The 20,982-nt window shown below is 39.1% G+C and overlaps 1 protein-coding gene across 3 annotated transcripts in view; it reads left to right on the top strand.

The window, feature by feature from the left end:
- LOC307269974 (CLIP-associating protein 1-B-like) overlaps positions 1 to 18,216 on the top strand; it is a 45,150-nt gene extending 26,934 nt beyond the window's left edge. For 2 of the 3 annotated variants that reach the window (XM_080053079.1, XM_080053078.1), the window contains exons 23-39: positions 300 to 397; positions 881 to 904; positions 2,241 to 2,488; positions 2,877 to 2,940; positions 5,115 to 5,278; positions 5,635 to 5,857; positions 6,493 to 6,588; positions 8,241 to 8,387; positions 8,670 to 8,779; positions 9,396 to 9,531; positions 10,065 to 10,281; positions 10,685 to 10,738; positions 11,103 to 11,305; positions 11,686 to 11,814; positions 12,729 to 12,935; positions 13,313 to 13,429; positions 14,384 to 18,216. In XM_080053079.1, the coding sequence (XP_079909205.1) occupies positions 300 to 397; positions 881 to 904; positions 2,241 to 2,488; positions 2,877 to 2,940; positions 5,115 to 5,278; positions 5,635 to 5,857; positions 6,493 to 6,588; positions 8,241 to 8,387; positions 8,670 to 8,779; positions 9,396 to 9,531; positions 10,065 to 10,281; positions 10,685 to 10,738; positions 11,103 to 11,305; positions 11,686 to 11,814; positions 12,729 to 12,935; positions 13,313 to 13,429; positions 14,384 to 14,467 (2,321 nt within the window). In that variant the 3' untranslated portion in view covers positions 14,468 to 18,216. The remainder of the gene's footprint in view (positions 1 to 299; positions 398 to 880; positions 905 to 2,240; positions 2,489 to 2,876; positions 2,941 to 5,114; positions 5,279 to 5,634; positions 5,858 to 6,492; positions 6,589 to 8,240; positions 8,388 to 8,669; positions 8,780 to 9,395; positions 9,532 to 10,064; positions 10,282 to 10,684; positions 10,739 to 11,102; positions 11,306 to 11,685; positions 11,815 to 12,728; positions 12,936 to 13,312; positions 13,430 to 14,383) is intronic. The other variant, XM_080053080.1, reaches the window with a different exon arrangement.
- Positions 18,217 to 20,982: the final 2,766 nt, after the last annotated feature.

Genomic DNA, 20,982 nt, shown 5'->3' with positions numbered 1-20,982 from the left:
TAGGGAAAAATAAGATGGATTGACTTTAAAATTCTGCTTGTTCTGAAGTTTTTCTTTTTGCCGAATGTTTTAAACTTTTATTTTGCAGCTCCATGATGATCATCTCCCTCTCATGTGATACACTTGTTCATGTTTTGCATTTTGTGTATTTGTTGCATTATTAAAAAGCAAAAGTGTTGCAGCTTCTTTTGCCATTAGCTTTGCACTGCCAGTGTTGAACCCTTAAAGCCTAAAAATCCATCTCCATTTCAAGTGCCATAACATAACATAATATCCTAAACACATTTGTATTGTTTCAGACCGCCTGGCCCATCAAGCTCGGATCTCAGCTTCTGTAAACGCAATGAAAATCCTGAACACCGGCACCGACGTCGAGGCGGCCGTCGCTGACGCTCTGGTAACAACAGAAATGGAAAAATAAATACATGGGCCATAGTTGAGAAGCTGTACAGGCACATCTCAAGAAATTAGAATATCAATGAAAAGTTATTTCTTTCTGTAATTTATTTCAAAGAGGGAAACTTTCATATATTCTAGATTCAATACACATAAAGTTAAATTAATCTACAATGAACATACTTTTCAGAAGGTTGACATATCTGTATTATACTTTTTTTTGTTTGGTTTTATGTAATATTCTAATATTTTCAGATATTTTATCCCATGAGATGTAAGCCGTAATCATCAAAATTAAAACACAATTCATTTTGTGTAATGAATGTAGAATATATGAAAGTTTCACCTGCTTTGAATGGACTTTTCATGATATTCAAATGTTCTTAGATGCACCTGTACATCTACTGTATCTGTGTATGATTTTATAGTTTTATATTAGTGGATGTTGTAATGTTGTAATCCCATATTTCTCCCTGGATTTCAGCTCTTAGGAGACAACAGGAGTAAGGTACAAATCAGTCTCAATATATCGATTCCACACAGACTCACTGCATGAAGAGCATGAGCATCAAACATTTTCACATTAGAATATCTTGGCTGTTTCAAAAATGTAACTATTCATTTTCTTTTGAAAGGTTGGGTCTGACTAATCACGACTGATATTTCCTTAAAGCCCCTGTGAACTCTATTCCACAAAATCCTTCCATCTATTTAATAATAATTTGGGGTGTGAGTTGCATGATAGTTAAGCATCTGGAAAGAGTTAGGCATATTTATCAATCCAAATGAAAGATATTGTCATTTAAGTACAGACATTTCTTATAGATGAGGCTATGGGCTGTGCTCTGGTTCTTATAAGTACACAATAAGTATTTTGTACCAATCACAGCAGTTTTCTGCCCGAACGTTCTATAAAAACTAAGACTGTTGCCATGAAAACTGTTTGATACGCCCACACCGTCCCGTCAAACGGTCTAGACAGTAAAATATATATATTGATTTATACTATTTCAGACCAGGTCTACAGGGGCTTTAACATGATAATTGTGACACCGTTTGCTGTTGTTAGTTTGGTGTAAGTTGTCCTTTTATCTCAGTGACATTTGAAGAGTTTTTTGAGCATGAAATAACCTCCATGTCACATTGCATGGCCCAGTAACTGCATGGGTCCTCTTCTCTGCTTCTGAAGGCTGCTACAGTTCACTACCACTCTGCAGCTTTACAACACCACCGCCATTTTTGTACTTTTCATTGCAGTTTACTGTCTCGATGGCCTCAGAAATGTGAACAATTGGAAATAAAGTAAAGCTAAATCAAATATGTTCAGCCTGTGTTAACCAGTCTACACCATTTCTAAGCATTTTCTGCTCCTGTAACATTTTAACTACATTTTGGATAATTTTTTCTAATATGAAGTAATCTCATAACCATGGTAACAGCACAACCATGGCTACAAAGAGGATTAGCACTATACAATAATCAATATGTATTTAGAAAGGGCCAGCAATTTTCATCCATACTGTGTGTGCACTGAAAAAAAGGTCTGGTTTTAATCTACAGCCCAGGCTCTGTAAGCGGCAAGTTTCTAGGTGGGCCGCCTTTGTTTCCTACTATTAACACTGGATTATTTTTCCATGCACACACAGTACGCACAGGTAGCGGATCTCAAGATGATATTCACTGATTTTGACAGCAAGCGTTCTCCAGAATAAAAACTGCATAACTTGCATTGAAAACTACAACAATGGCTGCGTTCTAAAACCCTCTTTTAACCAATAGCGTGTACACATGGAAACAGACTCTAAAACATGCTGATTACTCTCTCATCTCTTGTCGTATTCTAGCGGAGGCCCGTGAGACGGCGTTTTGAATCCCCGGGGATTTACTCTGACGATGACGCTAACAGCGATGCTTCCAGCGCGTGCTCCGACCGCTCGTTCAGCTCACGTAACGGCGGCAGCGGGCCTCACTACCTCCGGCAGACTGAAGACGTGGCCGAGATCCTGAACCACTGTGCCAGCGCCAACTGGTCTGAGCGGAAGGAGGGGCTCATAGGCCTCCAGAACCTGCTCAAGAGCAACAGGATACTCAGGTTAGATAGTGAGGGGAAATACTGTTTAAAACGCTTTATTTTGTTTGTATAGGTGACATTTATTCTGTGTTTCTTTAACTTTTAGTGCAAGAAAAACTAAAATTCTGCAGCTTAATTTCTCGTTATTTGATTGCATCTTTTTATTAACAAATGTCTGTAATGCCTTTAATGTAAACAAATCAAAAAATATCTTTAAATGTTTTTTTTTCATGAAATATTTGTCCGCTTATTTTAGTTGTATTGTTAAAAAAAAAGTAGCTTTTAGTTGAATACATCAGAAAAATATATACAGAACATTCTCTAATGTGGAGTTTTTTTATTGTTGTCTAACGGGAGATTGCTTTGATTCTAAATGACATGAAATAATACATGTGTTGGTTGTTTTCAGTCGTGTGGAGCTGAAGAGACTCTGTGAGATCTTCACCAGGATGTTTGCAGACCCGCACAGCAAGGTGGGAACCGGCAGGAACTCTGAGCCCGATGCACCGAACAACCATTCAACACAGAACAACACAACAAAAATAAACACACAACACACACACACACACACACACACACACACACACACACACACACACACACACACACACACACACACACACACACACACACACACACACACACACACACACACACACACACACACACACACACACACACACACACACACACACACACACACACCTGAACAACACAACACAACATTATCAATGATTAGTCTTCTTGGTGTCAACTAATGCTGCATTTCAGTAAACTCGGACAACACAGAGTGTCCCTGTTTAATTTCCTATAGAAGATGGTTGGTTAAGGATTTGAAATGGGGGAATAAAGCTAGATGTAAACTGTGTTTTAAATCGTTTTATATATCTAGGCCTTATGTAGGGTCAGAAGCACTGTTGTCTTGTTTTTTGCCTAACCAACATAATAGCATGCATAGTCAGAATTTAAAGGTGCTACGAGGAACTTTCTGTTAGTGTTAATTCTTGCAGCCCCCTTTGGACAAAAGTGGTTTTGTTTTTAATATGCCAGCTGTTGTTTCTGGGTGAGCGTACCCATGACAAAGGCATTAAGAAAAACTATATAAAATGGTCTCTTTGCTATTACATGTAATTTATGATCATCAGAGGAAAAATGAGACTGTTTCAGAAATATTTAAAAGTTCCTCGTAGCACCTTTTACATACATATTAATAGTTGGAGTTTAACAACATTATTTATTTTTTTATTTTTAAAAACATTATTATTAACATAATAAGCATGTTACTGTTTGTAAATATGGACTAAAAAATGCACCAAGAATTCAGGAAATTTGAATTGAAAAATGTGAAGGAACCCTCAACCCCGCTAGTAAGAGGTGGGAATATATTGGGAATATTTGGCCTTCCCATTTGTGTGATCTCAGCATTCCTGTTGATCAAACTAACAGTGTGTTTCTGTTGCATGCCTCTTCTGTCGCTGCCGTGGATTCTAACAAGCACCAGAGAGTAAGTTCTCAACTCCCCACAGTCCTACATCCTGTCATCAGACACATGCCTTGTTTCCTCTGAGCGGCACAGTTCGATTTGGCACAGTATCCTTAGGTCTGGCTTGTGTTTCCACTGCTGACCACCCTTACTTGGTAGGCGGGGCTTATGCCGGACGGTCAGAGGGTATAAACAGTCTATGATTAAAGGTGAAGTAAGCGATTTATTTATGTTAATATAAGTGTTAAATCACTCTTTATTCATACAGTGATCACTTACACAGTGTGCGCGTTTCATAAAGCCGATCTCTAAGTCTCCCGCTGTGCATGTAATCAGCAAAATAAACTTTTCTGTGAACCCACTACTGGTATCCAATCAGAAGAGAGAACGCTACAAACCGGCACCCGTCTCACTGACGGTGCATGTGCAGAGCAACAGATGGGTTAATGTGTATGCGCCTACAATGGCGGAGCAGGTAAAAATCCTTCCTAATGTCTGTTTTGATGGTTTTTATCATGTTTTATCACACTTACGGATATGAGATGATGCTAGATAACTCGCTTCTTGAAGACCTCCGTGCATTAATGTGATGACGTGGGAACAAAGGAGGGGACTGCTAACTGCAGTAACTGACAGGAAGTTAGCTAAACTGACCATTCCGCTTACTGAACCTTTAATTAAACGAAGAGGAAAAACGTCACATAAAAAAAAAGAGCAATGCGTCAACATTTTTATCAAACCACTTCACTCTTGCCGAGGTGCCCCACCAATCACTTATTTTAGTACCCTTCACAACTTGGCATTTTCAAGCTTTATTAGATAGTACAGAGTTGAAATGGGGAGAGAGAGAGAGAGAGAGAGAGAGAGAGAGAGAGAGAGAGAGAGAGAGAGAGAGAGAGAGAGAGAGAGAGAGAGAGAGAGAGAGAGAGAGAGAGAGAGAGAGGGAGGGGGGATGACCTGCAGGAAAGGTCCACGTGTCGGATTTGAACCCGCAACCACTGCAACAAAGGCCGGAGCCAATATGGTACAGGCTCTAGCCACCGGAGCGCCCAATCCTTCGCAACTTTTGACAGTTGAAATGCATATAGGTGCCGAATCGTACCGAACTGCTCAGTGTAAACTATGCTCATTTAAACATGGCGTAACCCTATCTCCCTCCCTCAGGTGTTCAGCATGTTTCTAGAGACGCTGGTAGACTTCATCTTGCTGCACAGAGAGGATCTCCTCGACTGGCTGTTTGTGCTTCTCACTCAGCTGCTGAAGAAGATGGGAGCCGACCTGCTTGGGTCTGTACAGGCCAAAGTACAGAAAGCTCTGGATGTTACTAGGTACTAGCTGTGTGTGTGTGTGTGTGTGTGTGTGTGTGTGTGTGTGTGTGTGTGTGTGTGTGTGTGTGTGTGTGTGTGTGTGCGCGTGTGTGTGTGTGTGTGTGAGAGAGAGAGAGAGCCCTGGATGTTACTAGGTACGCGGCGCAACATTAAACTTTTTATTATCCAGTTTTTATATTTCAAACACTGACATTTACACAGACTTAGTAAAACAATTTTTTTTAAGTAAATTAGTTAAAGATGGATGCTACCGATTGTTGGTTTTCGTATGCTTTTAAATAGCAAAAATCAGAAAACAATTATTGATAAAATTACAAAAAAAACTAAATGTACTTTATTTGCTGTTTTTTCTGTAGAGATTCGTTCCCGTACGAGCAGCAGTTCAACATCCTGATGCGTTTCATCGTGGACCAGACGCAGACGCCCAACCTGAAGGTGAAGGTGGCCATCCTGCGCTACATCGAGGGTCTGGCTCGACTGATGGACCCCGGAGACTTCGTTAACTCCAGTGAGACGCGCCTCGCTGTCTCACGCATTATCACATGGACCACTGAACCCAAGAGCTCTGACGTACGCAAGGTAAGGACGCAGGAACGCAGGGCAAAAAAGGCTTGTTTCGCTTAAGGTCAGACACTGCAGCTGAATAGGGAAACATTTTGTATTATTGATATTGAAAAAATACTAACAAACTACAACTAAAAATAAAGGTCCTTAAAATGCATTTTCAACATATTTTAAATAATAAAATGTATGTTCAACCAGAACAACATATTAATGTTCTGAAATAACCTTCAGAATAGTGCTGAGAATGATTATGGAAAGTTTAGTTGATATAAGTGCTTTAGAAGTTGAGACTTTTGGTTCAGTGTATTGAAAAAAACTGAAGGTTGAGATAATGTCAGTTAAAGATGGTTGTATAGGAGAAATATACAGACGCAAACAGACAAGGTTTAGTCAAAAAAAACACCTGAATGTAAATTTTTTGACCTTTGATTTATACTAGTATGAAAGAAGACATGTTATGGAAGATTAATAGACAAAAATCTCAATTTAAACCATTGCTTGAAAAACCTAATTTTCTCCTGCAGTATCTGGCCTTAAATGTAAATGTTTCTACGTTTGTTTGTTATTTCTTTAATTTTTTTGTTATTATATTTATTTTCCCAAATTTTTCGTCATTTTCTCGTCCACCACCATAACACCCCCCCCCCCAGACCCTCCATAGCTGGGCAGGGGAGGATGTGTCTCACCGCCCCAGCACCGTGGCCTCTCTGCCTGGGGAGGGCAACGTGGAGGAGAGGTGCAAGCAGGTAGAAGCTCCAGCCAACGGCATGAGCCAAAGAGTGTGGCTGTGTTGGAAAAGCACTACTAACGTCCTACTCGTACTAATTTTGGCGACAATTTGAGTATGTTGTGGTTGTGTATGAGAGTTTGAGTAGGCGAGAAATGCCCTGATGAGTACTTACTTCTGGGAAGATTTTGATCCTACTCAACCGTCCCACAATGCATTGCAAGGTTTTTTTTAAATTCTTTATTGCTTCTGTATACTTCAGTGTAAACGGTCCGACGAACCTCGCATACACAATCGTTCGTCAAGTAGACAGTATGTAGTATATACATGTTGAGTATGTAGGAGGTAGGACGTTAGTAGGGCGTTTACAACACAGCCTCTGCTTACGCTCGTCTAACAGCCCAATATGCAGAAGACATCGTCTGTTTCAACACTAACTGAGCCTCTGAAAACAGCCTCAAAATCACTCTAAGGTTCTGATACATCTCTAGGGAACTTAGGAAATAAGGAAAAAGGACATAATTAGATTCAGTGGACTTTAGCAGCTATTCTGTTGTAGCAGAGAACGACCCGGGATGGATTCTAACCCGGGACTGCTCTGAAGAGGACTGAGCCTCTATGGAGGTGGGGGGGGTGGGTGGGGGACACTCGGACCACTACACCATGAGTGCCCCCCAATAATTATTTTTTTTTTTTATGTAAAAGACAATTATCCAGTAACTGGCCAATAACGTAATACAATTTACATACATCCCTTACTATTGCAACCAGCCAATACATCAACGTATTACATTATGGGCAAAATGTCGGCTTTTATTTCATTAAAAACTGAAAAAATTCTTAGGTTATTTTTACATTGTCGGCTGCTACGAAGACTTTACTATTCATACAGTTCTTGCATGAGTTTCTTCAAGGCTAACTGCATCGCCTGAACCAGACATAACATGATTGTACATTTTTGCACTCTTGACTTTTTAACTTATTTCAACTTAACTTAAGAGAACACTTGGTTTGGAAACTGCTCGCTCCGGCTTTTGCTTAACTTACTTTGATTTGAATGGACAAGCTGCATGTTCGCTGCAAACCATACAATAGATAAATTAATGATGAATTAACTTTATTGATATTATACACGTTGAACAATGACATACAGTAGGGGAGAACGGGGTAATATGTAAAAAGTGTGCCTACTTATCCCGTTCTCCCCTAAGGCTTTGTCTCAGGTTTTAAACATGTAAAAGTCAGAATAGAATTTTTTTTTAAGAAAAGTTGGATAAAAATATAAACTAGAAAATTCCTGCTCAAATGTTTTTGAATGTGCCTGCCGCTACACACGCACTGAAGATGAGAAGCAAGTTGATGATTGGACAGTTGGTCAAACCGTTTGGGTAAATTATCAGCTAAGACCTGCACATGCAAAGACGGTTCGTGCTCTGAGTAAAAATATTTAAACTTTCAACTCAAGAGTAGATCGAAGCCTCAAACCACTTCTGCACAGACACAGTTAATTAATGTGTGTGTGTGTGTGTGTGTGTGTGTGTGTGTGTGTGTGTGTGTGTGTGTGTGTGTGTGTGTGTGTGTGTGTGTGTGTGTGTGTGTGTGTGTGTGTGTGTGTGTGTGTGTGTGTGTGTGTGTGTGTGACTGTGTGTGTGTGTGTGTGTGTGTGTGTAGGCGGCCCAGGTGGTGTTAATCGCGCTGTTTGAGTTGAACACTCCAGAGTTCACGATGCTTCTCGGAGCTTTGCCCAAAACCTTCCAGGACGGAACCACTAAGCTGCTGCACAACCATCTGAGGAACGCCAGCGCTGGCATTAGCATGGTAACACACACACACACACACACACACACACACAGACACACACATGCACATAGACATGGACACATGACACGTACATACACATGGACACACAGACACGCATTCACTCACTCACTCACTTACTCACTCAATCACTCACTCAATCAATCACACACACACAATTTACCTTTATAGGTGTCCATTTACTTTGATTTTTATTTTTTTAATGGATGACACAGTTTGGGGATGGTATTACAGCCTGTGTGTGTGTGTGTGTGTGTGTGTGTGTGTGTGTGTGTGTTGCAGGCGTCTTCCTGTAACACAGCGGGCCGAACCCCTCCCCGACAGGGCAGCAGCCGCAGCAGCCCGCTCACTTCCCCCACTAACTGCTCCCATGGAGACGGGCTGTCCCCTAGGTAACTATACCACACCTTATATACACACTCAGTACACACGCTTCAAGGGTGCACTATGAAGTTTCAGAGGAGCTGGATTTATTGACATTTGCAGAGCTCGCATTTAGTGTGTGTACTTACAGTGATGTAACAGCATTCAAGATTCAAAGTGTGTATTGTCATATGCACAATAAGAAACATGTTCTCAGTCATACAATGAAATTCTTCCTTTTTTTCCACAGACTGAATGCCAAGAAAGAAACATGAAAATATGCAATATACAACTAAAATAGAAAAAAGGCAGCAACCATACACAATATACAATTTACAAGGCATACGCAGGGTAGCTGTGCGCCAAGTGTGACTTACAACAAGCACCGTGCCGGACACCAGCTTTTTCAAAACCTTTAAACTTTTTTTTTTCACCAAAATTGTTGCTACTTGTTGTGTGCGGCTGCTCCCTCTGAGATATTTAAATCCCCGGTTGCTTCCGGACATTTAGCACAATTTTGTTCAAACACTTTTATTCTGTATTGATCATATTATTGAATATTATAATTTAAAAAAATTCAACTAAATAGTAATTTTCGGTCATAGTTTAGAGACTAATGTGATTGACCCTTGTGTGTGTCCGTAGCATGCTGGAGTACGACAGTGAGAACCTGAACCACGAGGAGATCTTCAGCTCTCTGCGCGGCGTCACTGAAGCCATTCAGAACTTCAGCTTCAGAAGCACCGAGGACCTGATGGAGCCGCTCAGACGCGACGGAAAGGTGAGCCCTGAGATAATGATTAGAATTAAGACAAACTGAAAGTTCCTCGGAGCACTTTTAAACAAATATAACACATAAATAAGAACCCAAACATGATAAAATAGTTAAAACAATGCCTATGGTGCTGGCGCTCCATGGTGTAGTGGTTAGAGCCCCCACCCCCCTCCCTCCCCACCATAGAGTCTCAGTCCTCTTCACAGCAGACCCGGGTTAGAATCCAGCCCGGGTTGTTCTCTGTATGTCATTCCCCTCTCTGACCCATTTCATCTGTCTCGCCACTCTGTCAATAAAAGAATGGAAAAATGCCCGGAAAAATATTCTTAAAAACTAAAAGAACAAAGAAAAAAAAATGGCATTAAAAAGTCTTAAATTATCCCTGGTTGTACCCTGTAATACTAATGGTATTTCTCTGTCATTCTGCAGTGTGCAGTAGATCCCTGGTTGTACCCTGTAATACTAATGGTATTTAACTAGGTGTAATCCCTGGTTGTACCCTGTAATGATACTAATGGTATTTCTCTGTCATTCTGCAGTGTGCAGTGGGGGCGTCCTCAGACTCAGACCTGGTCGCTGGCGGTCGCACGGCGTTGGACAATAAGACGTCTGTGCTCAACACTCCGTCTCCGCGCTCATTCTCCGGACCGAGATTCAGAGAATACAAAGAATACAATCCGTACAACTACACAGACACCATCAGCTCCATGGACAAACAGGCCCTGAAGGAGGCTCTGTATGAGGACAGCATGGATGGTAACTACACACACAGACAGACAGACACGGACGGACGGACGGACGGACGGACGGACGGACGGACGGACGGACGGACGGACGGACGGGCGGGCGGGCGGGCGGGCGGGCGGGCGGGCGGGCGGGCAGGCAGGCAGGCAGGCAGGCAGGCAGGCAGGCAGGCAGGCAGACGGACAGACACATACACACAAGACACAATAGAATTATTATATATATTTTTTTCATTATTGATCCATATTCTCATCCATCTTCTAACCTACAATGTGTTGGTTAAAAGAGTGATTTAACGTGTTTTATAAACAGTATAAAAAGCTGATATTTATACCAGAATAGGTCAAATGTAAAATGATGAATTGTGAGAAACAAAGTAATTCCTTGTTATAAAATTGTAATATTTCCTCTGCAGGCGGCCGACAAGACTGTGGAGAAAACAAGATGGTCAACCCCAAAAGTTTCCCAGGTAAAAAACGATTTCAGGAGTCTGTTGAAGATCATTAAATATCTCATAATTGTGTCTCTTTTGTATGCCTTTGTAAAGCACTTTGATTGGCCTTATGTCTTGAATTTTGCTTTTCATTGCTGTCCATACACACTGTTAATAGAGCATGGAAAATGGCAAAAAAAAAATCTTAAAAAAACAGGCAAGGTTTAGTCAAATAAACACCTAAATGTACATTTTAGACATTTGATTTACACTAGTATGAAAAAAGAAATGTTATTGAAGCTAAGAATTGAGCAGTGTCTCTTTCTTAAACCATTGTACCTCACCATTTATTTAGTATGTGTCTGATGAATCTGTGTATAAACCTGTCTGTGCCTTGCAGTGAGCCCGGCGGAGCAGCTGGAGCTTGTAGGGGCGTTGCTGAAAGAGCTATCCCAGGATCAGGCAGGGGAACGGGGGGCGGATGAAAGGCGCGGGACCCTCCTGGAGCTACTCAAAGTGGCTCGAGAGGACAGTGTGTGTGTGTGGGACGAACACTTCAAAACCATGTTACTGTTGCTACTGGAGACGCTGGGGGACAAAGACGTGAGTGTGACAGAGGTGTTAGGATGTGTTCAGGGGCGTCTGCAAACATCAGCAGTGGTGGACAAAATAATCAGATCTTTTACTTAAAGGTGCTCTGAGGAACTTACAGTTTGTGTTAATTCTTGCGCCCCCTTTGGACAAAAGCGGTAGTGTTTTTACTACACCAGCTGTTGTTCCTGGGTGAGTGTATACCCATGACAAAGGCATTAAGAAAAACTATTTTCTTTGCACTGATTGTCTCGTTTGCTGTTGCTGTAGATGTAATTTATGATCATCAGAGGAAATATTGGGCTTTGTTTCAGTAATATTTAAAAGTTCCTCATAGCACCTTTAAGGACCTTTTGTAAATACTTATCTGATGGTTATTTGTTATTTTCCAGCACACGATCCGGGCGCTGGCTCTGCGTGTTTTAAAGGAGATTCTGAGGAACCAACCGGCGCGCTTTAAGAACTACGCTGAACTGACCATCATGAAAACCCTGGAGGCTCACAAGGACTCGCACAAGGAGGTGAGGGGCACCGGCACGCAATACAGTCACAATTTAGGTTAAAGTTTATTGTAGGTACTGTTAGTTTTTATATTTTAATTTAGATATATATCTTAATTTTAGCCTAATGTATGTTTAATGTATGTCTTGTTTTATGCTACTGGATACCTGAATTTCCCTCGGGATAAATAAAGTATCTATCTATCTATCTATCTATCTATCTATCTATCTATCTATCTATCTATCTATCTATCTATCTATCTATCTATCTATCTATCTATCTATCTATCTATCTATCTATCTATCTATCTATCTATCTATCTATCTATCTATCTATCTATCTATCTATCTATCTATCTATCTATCTATCTATATGTCCATTTAAAGATTCTGTTTTGGGTGTTTCTTAAGCTTTTATGACAGTGGCAATGGCATCGCAATACAGTTACAGTGTGGAGAGACAGAGATGAAATGGGGTAGGGAGGGGAATGTCTAATTGAGAGTATTTAAAGTAGTGGCTCCGAGGATCTTTCAGTTTGTGTTAATACTTGAACCCCCTTTGGACAAGAGCGGTAGTGTTTTTACTATGCCAGCTGTTGTTCCTGGGTGAGCGTATACCCATGACAAAGGCATTAAGAAAAACTATATAAAAAAAAGCATTCTTTGCACTGATGGTCTCGTTTGCTGTTACATGTTATCTATGATCATCAGAGGAAAAATTAGACTGTTTCAGAAATGAAAAAGCAAAAGCCCCCATAGAGGCTCAGTCCTCTTCACAGCAGACCCTGGTTATAATCCAGCCCGGGTCGTTCTCTGCATGTCATTCCCCTCTCTGACCCATTTCATCTCTGTCTCCAAACTGTTAATAAAGCAAAAAATTAACTACTTTAATTTAGTGTCCAACTCATTTAATTTCGACGCTACTATGTTTACAGGTTGTGCGTGCAGCCGAAGAGGCAGCCTCCACCCTGGCGGCCTCCATCCATCCAGAGCAATGCATCAAAGTTCTCTGTCCCATCGTTCAGACCGCAGACTATCCCATCAACCTCTCCGCCATCAAGATGCAAACCAGGGCCATCGAGCGCACCACCAAGGAGCCCCTGCACCAGCTGCTGAGCGACATCATACCAGGGCTGCTGCAGGTAGGGATGCTATACACAGACACAAAAAAAAAAATTCTTCTTCTGCTAATTTATATGCCATCGTACTTTTCATAGTTTTGAAAGAGGGATGTCATTCTTGCATATTTAGTTTTGTTGTTTTGTTGTGTATGAATAACCACAATAGTAAAAATATTAAACTATAAGTTAAATAAATATAAAGTATATACTGTATAAAATGTTATACTATATATGTTCACCAAAGGTTCCGGAATGTGGGAAAAATTTCATGAATATATTTTTTTTATTAATTATTTTTTCCACAAATCGCAGCCTGCATTTAAACATACATACAGTATATCTACTTTCTAAGAGTGAGTATCCAGACGTTTGACTGTGTGAATGCTTTATCGTCTCAGGGCTATGACAACACAGAGAGCAGTGTGAGGAAAGCCAGTGTCTTCTGCCTGGTGGCTGTTTACGCCGTGATCGGAGAGGAGCTGAAGCCCTACCTCGCTCAACTCACTGGCAGCAAGGTACAACAGGCTTTTATTGTGTTAAACCAACTTATTCTGAATAGTTGTTCTTTCCAGCTTCCAAGATTTTTCTTTTCACGTCTTAGACTCACAAACGCAATTTTCCCACAAGCTTTATAATTCTTACGTTTACAGGGATTAGTTTCATATGCGAGAAGGTAAAATCTTCAGCTTTTAAAATTGTAATAACTTCCCAAGACTTGAATTAATCACTAATATAATGAAAAATCTACAGTTTATACAAGTTGCTAACTCTAAATTTGCTTATTTGCTTATACCAATTTACAGAGCCTAGGCTGTGTATTAACACTAGATATATTTCAGCACACACACAGTACGGACAGGTAGCAGATCATGAGGTGATTTTTGGTGAAAAGCCTTCTCCAGAATCGCTGACTCCACCTTTTAATTATTACGTATGTAGCAGTTTGTATATATTTAAAGCTGCAGAGTTAGATTAAGTTTGCAGAAAATACCGTCCATGGGAAGTTTAAGTTGCGGGTCTAAAAAAACGAACTGTCCCTGCGATCCAATACTCATACCATCTACTATTTAGTATGGTGGAAAAAAGATTTAGGATGTTCCGATTCTTGTTGCCAGATTTAGGATGGTTAGAAATACCGAGACGAGATTTTTAGTGTTGAAAACAGCATGCTATTAGGGCGATTCTGATCCATAATCCAGTGCGCACCTGAAGTGACGTCACATCGAGGGAGCCTCCGTATGAAAACAAACGGGGATGCGACGGGTATAAAAGCAAGAGGCAAGATCGAGGCGCGATGTTATGATGAAATAAATAAGTAAAAGTAGCCTATGTCCCAATTGTAGCATACTGCATCCTAACTAGATGATTTTTATGGTCGGATGTAGTATGTAGAATAGAACAAAGAAAGAGTATGCGATTCGGAACGCAGGGTGAGTCTCTCCTAACGACGTCCATTTTGTTTCTTTCAGATGAAGCTGTTGAATCTTTACATCAAACGCGCCCAGACCTCCACCAGCAACAGCAGCAGCTCCTCAGACATTTCCTCGTACTAGAAACCGTCTCGTTTCAGCCCCCAGCATCACGCCGCCAGCTCCACCATTCACAGCTCTCCACACTTTATTCCTACTGTCACGAGCCCCCAAAACCTCATCCCTAAGTCCCGACTCATTCCACCTCCAAGACCACTTTAGTTTGTTTGTTTTCCTTTTGGGACTGGACCTTTTAGATATTTCTCCTCAAATCGTCTCGAGGTGAGTTTGAATAACCGTTGGAGAAGAGGAGAGATTTTGTCTCTTTATCAGTATTTTTATTCCATTTTAAAAAACTTTTATTTTTTTTGCTTCGACACATCAGAAACCTTATTGTGTTTTGAATGTAAACCAGCGCTGACGGGATGGGTTTCTCACTGCCTCGTCCTATGGGATCCATTGTTCATTAAGGAATAGTTTTGGTGCATTTGACGAATTTTGAGACGTTAAAGGTGCTACGAGGAACTTTCAGTTTGTGTTAATTCTAGCGGCCCCCTTTGGACAAAAGCGGTAGTGTTTTTACTACGCCAGCTGTTGTTCCTGGGTGAGTTTACCCATGACAAAGGCATTAAGAAAAACTATATAAAAATAGCATTCTTTGCACGGATGGTCTCGTTTGCTGTTACATGTAATTTATGATCATCAGAGGAACAATTTGACTGTTTCAGAAATATTAAAAAGTTCCTCGTAGCACCTTTTAAAGAACGAAAGGAAGAATGAAAGAAAGAAAGTGGCACTAAAGTCTCTAAAGGCTAAAATCAATGGGTCGAATACTGAGCTTTTATTTTGAAATGTGGCTGAAATCATTGAACAGTTTCACTCGTTTAAAAAAAAATAGTAAAACATGTTTTTTAGTTTATTTTGAAGGATCATTTGGCTGGCCAATGATTTAAACCGCTGCAGTGATTTAAAAAAATATTATTTTGGGCCCAACTAGCAGCAGCAGCAGCAGATATTAGTTTTTATATTTAAAATCATGTTTCAGTTGTGAAAAGGAGCATTTATGATGTGCGACATTTATCAGTTATAATTCAAAAATAATCACTAATTAAAATTTTTAAAAATTGTTTTAAATTATCAGCCTCATTTTATTATAAGTTTATTTTTTTCCTACAGAAAGTGATACAACTCCAAATCAAACCAAATAGAAAATACTTAAATATTCTCAGATTAAACACAAATACAGGACGTTTTCTTACAATGGGACCAACCACATGACTGACACAAATTGAGACAGAAAACAGCTGTTATGTTGAAACCAGGATTAGTGTAGCCTATCAATGCGTTTTTATTGTGTTAACATTTTATATACAAGTCCAAAATCTTTAATGCACATTTACTTGGTTGAACATTTATACCGGTAATGTTATTCAAAATTAAATTCTAATTTGTTTCAATGGAGAATTGGACTAATAAGTGTTACATGGACCAGAATTGTCACCAATATTTATATATACAATATATATGTATAAACATATTAATTGATTGTTTTCTGTCACTGAAGGGACAAAATCACTTAGTTTAGATGAGAAAAATTATAAAACCAGTTATGAAAGACTGCTGTCAAGTCAAAACTACTGTCATTTGTCGAGTTTCATTCCAAAATACTGTAATATTTAAATATAATATGTTATATTACACTTTAAAAAATCCTCTAAAAGGTCAAAACTGAGGTTAAAATGTCTCAAACAACAGTATTAGTATTTTAATTTATGAGCGTTCTTTCTTTGTGTATTCTTTGTTTTAAAGATGAAGCTCCTAAATTGAATGTGAGTCGCTTTTTAAGACCTTGTCCTGGACCTTGAAAAATGTGAATTATTTCCTTAGAAAGTGACAATCTGAATGACTTGAGACGCTGAATCTAAAAAGCCGATTAAATGAGCGATATTTAAAGTACCAGCGCTGTTTGACAGTCCTGTTATTAACAAGATTAAAAAGATGTTTTGGAAATTAGCAATAAATTCTGAGAGAAAAATAAAAATCCGTGTTGGTTTGACGTCCACGCTCGCACTGTAAATTCACGTTGTGTTCCACCTTCGAGACGCTGGTCAATGTACAGAAGTTTCTTTTAATATATATTATAATAAAATGTAATTGCTGCTTATTGTAACACTAACAAACGCGCCTAATAACTCCAAAACTAAAGGAGCAACGCCACATTTTAAAGGGAAATTTTTCTTTCTTACTCAGAGTCCGAAGAGAATATCTTTGTAAAAAACTGATCTTATTTAAAGGTGCACTGTGTAACTTTGGTTGTGTCAGAGAAGTGACTATTTTCTAAGGTATATTCTCACAACTTAATTAAACAAACTTTCCTCACAGGAAAATGTGATCCCTGGAACACTGTTATGAAGTTAGAAAGTATTAATGTTTCACTGTTGTTGTTTACAGCAGCAGGGCCCACAGTTTGGTTTACAAACATATTCTAGTCTTACGTTTGGCTCCAGGTTCCTCAAAATAATTTCATTTATGATGATAGAATTATTCAATACTAAGAATTACAAGTAGAGAAAATATGTTTTACATATACAGGCTCTCTGAATGTAATCAAATCCTGCTCCCCATGAACTGCACAGTGCACCTTTAATTAACTTTATTTTAGAAGATTATATTATACATATGCACCTCTAAAAGTATCAAAAGAAAATTGTGAGAACAGAAAACTATGAAATCGAACAAATATTCCCATTTGAGATGACGCTGCTAGCTGTTAAAATGTCTTAAAAAATTAGACAATCATTGAAATCGACTCCAATCAAACAATGAATTATTTTGAGTTTATTTTAACTCTAAACTGAATGTAAATGAAAGAATCGGCTTTCTAACTCACAATCGTATAAGTGCTAGTTGCTTCCTGTGAAAAATATGTATTACGGATAAGAACTTAAAACATATTTTGAAGTGTTATTAAAAAAAGCTCTTGAATGTTGACATTTGAATTTTTTTTAAACTAGATCCGGCAGTTTGTGTTTAATCGGACTCTCAGTTAGAAAAATAACTGAAATGTTTCCTTTTTAATGTGGAAAAAAAATCTCCTGTTCATGTGAAGGAATTGTGATTGAATGTTACACACACACACACACACACACACACACACACACACACACACACACACACACGTATGTACGGCTATACTTGTGAGGACACTCATTGACCTAATTCATACCTGAACCTTAAAACCTAGTGTTAACCCTCAAACAGCCCTTTAAAGGCCTGTCCCAAAGTGAGAACCGGACAAAATGTCCTCATCTTAAGGTCTAAAACTCAAATTGGTTCTCACAAAAATAGTCGTACAAGTACACACACACACACACACACACACACACACACACACACACACACACACACACACACACACACACACAAATGAATGTTGATGTTGATCCAGTGTTAACGAAACAATAACTTCCCTTTACTCTTTTTGTACAGCGTGATTTAAAATCTCCTTAAAAACTGCGTCTGCATGAAACTCCAAATTAAAAATCCTATTATTTTCTTGATTATTTTTTTGTTCATTTCCTAAATGTGTGCCTTTGGGTAGAGTCTGTTTTGTCCTTGTTCTAACTCCAACATGCTCTAACGATACACTCTGTACATAGGCTTCACCGTGCATGGCTCCTGTTTCTGTTTTTAGTTTGATTTCATGATATAAAACTATATATTTATGTGTTACTCTCCTGTGTCTGAATGTATATATATATTATTTACATGTTTGGTTCTTTCACCTCTGATAGACTTTGCAGAACTTGAAATAAACTCAGACTTCTAATCTCTTTTTCTCAAGACTCTTATTTTGTAGTAATGCTCTACAATGCTTGACACTTAAAGGTATAGTGTGTAATAATTTAAACGTGTATTTTAGCATCATCTAGTTGTGATATTCTAGATGTCAACGCTCCCTTGCTAACCCCTCCCTTTGGGGAGAATTTACAGAAGCTACGGTGGCCTTCAAGGACAGGAAGCTATAGTTACTAAAGATGGGATCATCCACCACTGCCTCAAGTCTTTCCACAATATCAAGTGATGAGGTGAAGATGTATTTAGTTATTTATTCTATAGTACTTCTTCTTCTTGGTCTTCCAACAGGTGCATTTCCCCAGGACGCACACTATATATATATAAAAACGTGTAAGGCCGTTAAGTTTGTCCCTTCTGTGCTACTGTAGAAAAATGGCGGTGCAACATTGCGGCCTCAGCGCCCCGTTCCCATGTATATATAAAACGCTCCTTAAAAAAAAAGCAAGTGTACACTAACTTTAACATACTAATGAATAATATATTACATTTCTACCTAGTGTTCTGAAAAAAGCCAATTAATACTAATTATTTTGAATGTGGCCATGTTTCATATGACAGTAGCTATGCCTTTGAATGCTGTCATGCTGTTACATTGAATATTTGTAGTTCATGTGTCTGTGTGCTAGCATCTGTCTATCAAATTTACTGGAAAATATTTAAAAAATAAACTTTTATCATGATATATTTACTACAGGAAGATAAGGATACTACAGTTGGCTACCGTTACGTTAATTATAAATTGCAAATACGTCTTCCTTTCAGTCTACGGCAGTCTTGGCTGTGTGTTGCCTCTGATGATCTGCCTACTACATTTCCCATGACCACTTGCGCGAATCTATCCCAGCTGGGCCTCGTTATTAATCAGGAGATTCGTTGGTTCGGATGGAAGTTTGTTGACGGAAACTGCGGCTGTATCATCAATTGAAGTACATTTTAATGTTTTTTTTTCGACATAAACACTGGAATGGAAGGTAATTTGAGAATTATATGATATTTTTATACATTTATACGACAGAGTATTGGGGCCGCTATGAGGATAAATAAACACAATTTCGAGAATTTTCAAAATATTGCAACTTTTCTATCGTGAAATACCGAATTTAGTCTATGTTTTGCTATTTATTCCTAAACGTAGTCCTACTACTCCGTCGATATTTATTTACATCTAATTTGCTGGAAAATGTGAGTTTAATCTTTGTGAGTACGTAGAAATAAGTGACAGATGAATGTGTGGAAAGTTACGGTAAATCACCACAAGATGGCGCCATTACTGCAGTACCTTCAGCGAAAGTTTTTCTAGCTCTTTCATACTAGTATAAATCAAAGGTCCACAATGTACATTCAGGTGTTTATTTGACTAAACCTTGTCTGTTTGCGTCTGTGTATTTCTCCTATACAACCATCTTTAACGGACATTATCTCAACATTAGTTTTTTTCAATACTCTGAACCAGAAATCTCAACTTCTAAAGTACTTACATCAACTAAACTTTCCATAATCATTCTCAGCACTATTCTGAAGGTTATTACAGAAGGATTTGTTCATTTATTGTTAATTTTCTTCTTTAAAAAAATTCAGAAAAGTCCTTTTTTTAAAGATCTGTAGGTAATATTTTTTGATGAAAAAAAGGCTGCATCCAAACTCTGTTCTGTAAACACTTTGGGAACTCATACGCTGTAAAAAAAAAAAAAAAAAAAAAAAAAAAAAGTAAAAATGTAATTCGGGCTTTATCCAACATGTTATGGTTTTTAAACAGATGCAAATTTTCACATAATTATCTAGATATTGTAAAATTTGCATTTTTAATCAATAATTTCTGAAAAAAATTGTAATACTAAAAACAACTGTTTTAATGTCAGTAATCAACTGGCAAAGTTTCATGATGATATTCTATAAGTTAGAAATGTTACTCTATTCACCTGCAGTGTCTAGTGTTAAAGGTGTAGTCAGTGATTCTGGAGAACGCTTGTTGTCTAAATCAGTGAATATCTCCTCATGATCCACTACCTGTCCGTACTGTGTGTCTGCTGAAAAACACACAAAAAAATCAGTTTTCAATACACAGCCTAGGTTTTGTAAACTGGCATGTTACTAACTTACTAGCTACAGTGGGTCCTCTTTGTTTACATACCATTTTACAGAGCCTAGGCTGTGTATGAACTTTGGAATTTCTTTCAGCACACACACAGTACGGACAGGTAGCGGATTATGAGCAGATATTCCCTTGATATTGATAACAAGAGTGCTCCAGATTCGCTGACTCCACCTTTAATAGAAAATAAATAGAATAGAAAGAATGCGAAACTAAGTTATTTGGTCTTTTATGTGGCCCACAGTATTTGATGTGATGTGTGTGTTCTGTGGCCTGTTTGCATCAGTATGCGTGTGTGCTGCCACAGATTAATTTCATTAAATAAACTCCCCCCACACACACTGACACACACACACACACACACACACACACACACACACACACACACTCACTCATAGCGTATGATTAGCGGCGCGTCCCCGTCCGGGCGAGGCGGGTCGGGGAGGTCGTCTAAATGAAAGGGAGCGACTTCATTGTGGAGTGACTGGCTCATAAATCATCGGCCGTTTTCTATAAATCACGGCAGATGGCAGGAGGCTCGGCTCGGGCTCCCGGGACACTCACGCCGCCCCAGTGCATGCTGGGTAGGGGCCGGGCAGAAGCGCAGGGTCACGTTTAGTTTAGAGACGAGATCCCCCCCCCCGTCCCC

Source organism: Ammodytes marinus, assembly GCF_949987685.1.
Source record: "Ammodytes marinus genome assembly, chromosome: 24".
In the NCBI taxonomy this organism is placed as follows: Eukaryota; Metazoa; Chordata; class Actinopteri; order Uranoscopiformes; family Ammodytidae; genus Ammodytes; species Ammodytes marinus.
The sequence above is the reverse complement of the archived record's forward strand: the minus strand, read 5'-3'. Positions and strand labels throughout refer to the sequence as shown.